Here is a 1,310-nt window from a genome sequence, read left to right as displayed (position 1 = left end):
AGGAATCCTTCCTCTCCCAAAATACATCTCAAAAAAAAAAAATCTCCAGTGCCAAATTGGCCTCTCATAGTAGTATAAATAAAGTCCCCAGGGTAATTTCATTAGAATAATATAACGGCAATCGTTCAAAGGTCAAGGTTTATATAAATTAATAGGAGGTGCAGTGGCCTGATCTCCATACCTGACCCAGCTTTAATCCATGCCCATTCTGTGATATGTGATATTCCAAGGGACACCAGAAATTCTTGATATTCCAAGGGACACCAGAGATTCTTAATAGTTTTATGTTACCATTATTTCTACTCCTTGAAATTACTCCCATTAACAATGAAACACAGTGTTAAAACAGTAGATATTGTACAGATGAAGCACATAGGAACATGGGAACCTACAGGATCTGCTTGGAGAGGGCAAAGCAAAGCAGTTGCAAGCCCTGCCCCCTGACATACACACTTAAGGCATTTCTCTCACTTCTCATCAATACTATGAATGTGTTTATTACTTATATTCTTGGATTTAGGTATTGAGAACAGCAAATATGCCCTGTTTATGGGATTATACATTTGCTGGTTATTAATCATTTATACTCAAGTTCACATTACACTTTTACTTTCCTATCAGAAAGCAGTAACCTGAAGAACAGACTACTGACAGGTTACTTCAATGAAGAGAAGGAGGGGGAAACAAGAGAAAATGGAGCCTACGGAACAATGAGGGCAATGGAGTGGCTGATAGGAGCATGGAAGGCACCAGTGATAGCTGGACTGACTCCAAAGTGGGGAAAAAAGCTTCCTTCTCAATATTGTTGAGGATTGGCTCAATTAAAAGGAACTACTGGAGGATTTTCTTAACTGGCACAGTCTGAAGTATATAAGTGTAACTGTTCAGGAACCTAAATATTTCATCAGTGAATATGTACTGGAACGCCTTTAGATTCTGTTTGGTTATTACTATCGTGACCAAATGTTATTGAGGCTAAATTGAGTCAATACTCAATCAGCCTAAAATAAGACATCTTAACAGAGAAAAATACAAACTCTTCTTAAAGACATATCTGGCCATTCTGACTATGGCATTTCGTAATTTGGGAAAGACCATCATTTATAGTTTCGCACGTGGTGTGGCACCTGTGTGATCAGTACAAGCTGAATGGTACAAGTGGCAGATTTGTACAGCATGTTTCATAACTTTTAACCAACATCAAATATTATTACTCACGAGGAGCCCCTTCAGCCATTTCAATAGCAGTGATTCCCACGGACCACACATCACTCTGCAAAGGAAAAGATGACCAAAAAAAAAAAAAAAGT

At 38.2% G+C, this 1,310-nt stretch overlaps 1 protein-coding gene across 1 annotated transcript in view; it reads right to left on the bottom strand.

Annotated features, from left to right (window-relative positions):
- The window catches only part of LOC104993196 (nik-related protein kinase-like), a gene marked incomplete at both ends in the record, with an annotated part of 3,465 nt that extends 2,192 nt beyond the window's left edge, over positions 1–1,273 (bottom strand). Inside the window, one exon of the mRNA XM_010846346.1 lies at positions 1,219–1,273. Within this exon, the coding sequence (XP_010844648.1) occupies positions 1,219–1,273 (55 nt within the window). The remainder of the gene's footprint in view (positions 1–1,218) is intronic.
- Between the last annotated feature and the right edge of the window lie 37 nt (positions 1,274–1,310).

Source organism: Bison bison, unplaced genomic scaffold (genome assembly GCF_000754665.1).
Source record: "Bison bison bison isolate TAMUID 2011002044 unplaced genomic scaffold, Bison_UMD1.0 scf7180017849002, whole genome shotgun sequence".
NCBI classification, from domain to species: domain Eukaryota; kingdom Metazoa; phylum Chordata; class Mammalia; order Artiodactyla; family Bovidae; genus Bison; species Bison bison.
The sequence above is the reverse complement of the archived record's forward strand: the minus strand, read 5'-3'. Positions and strand labels throughout refer to the sequence as shown.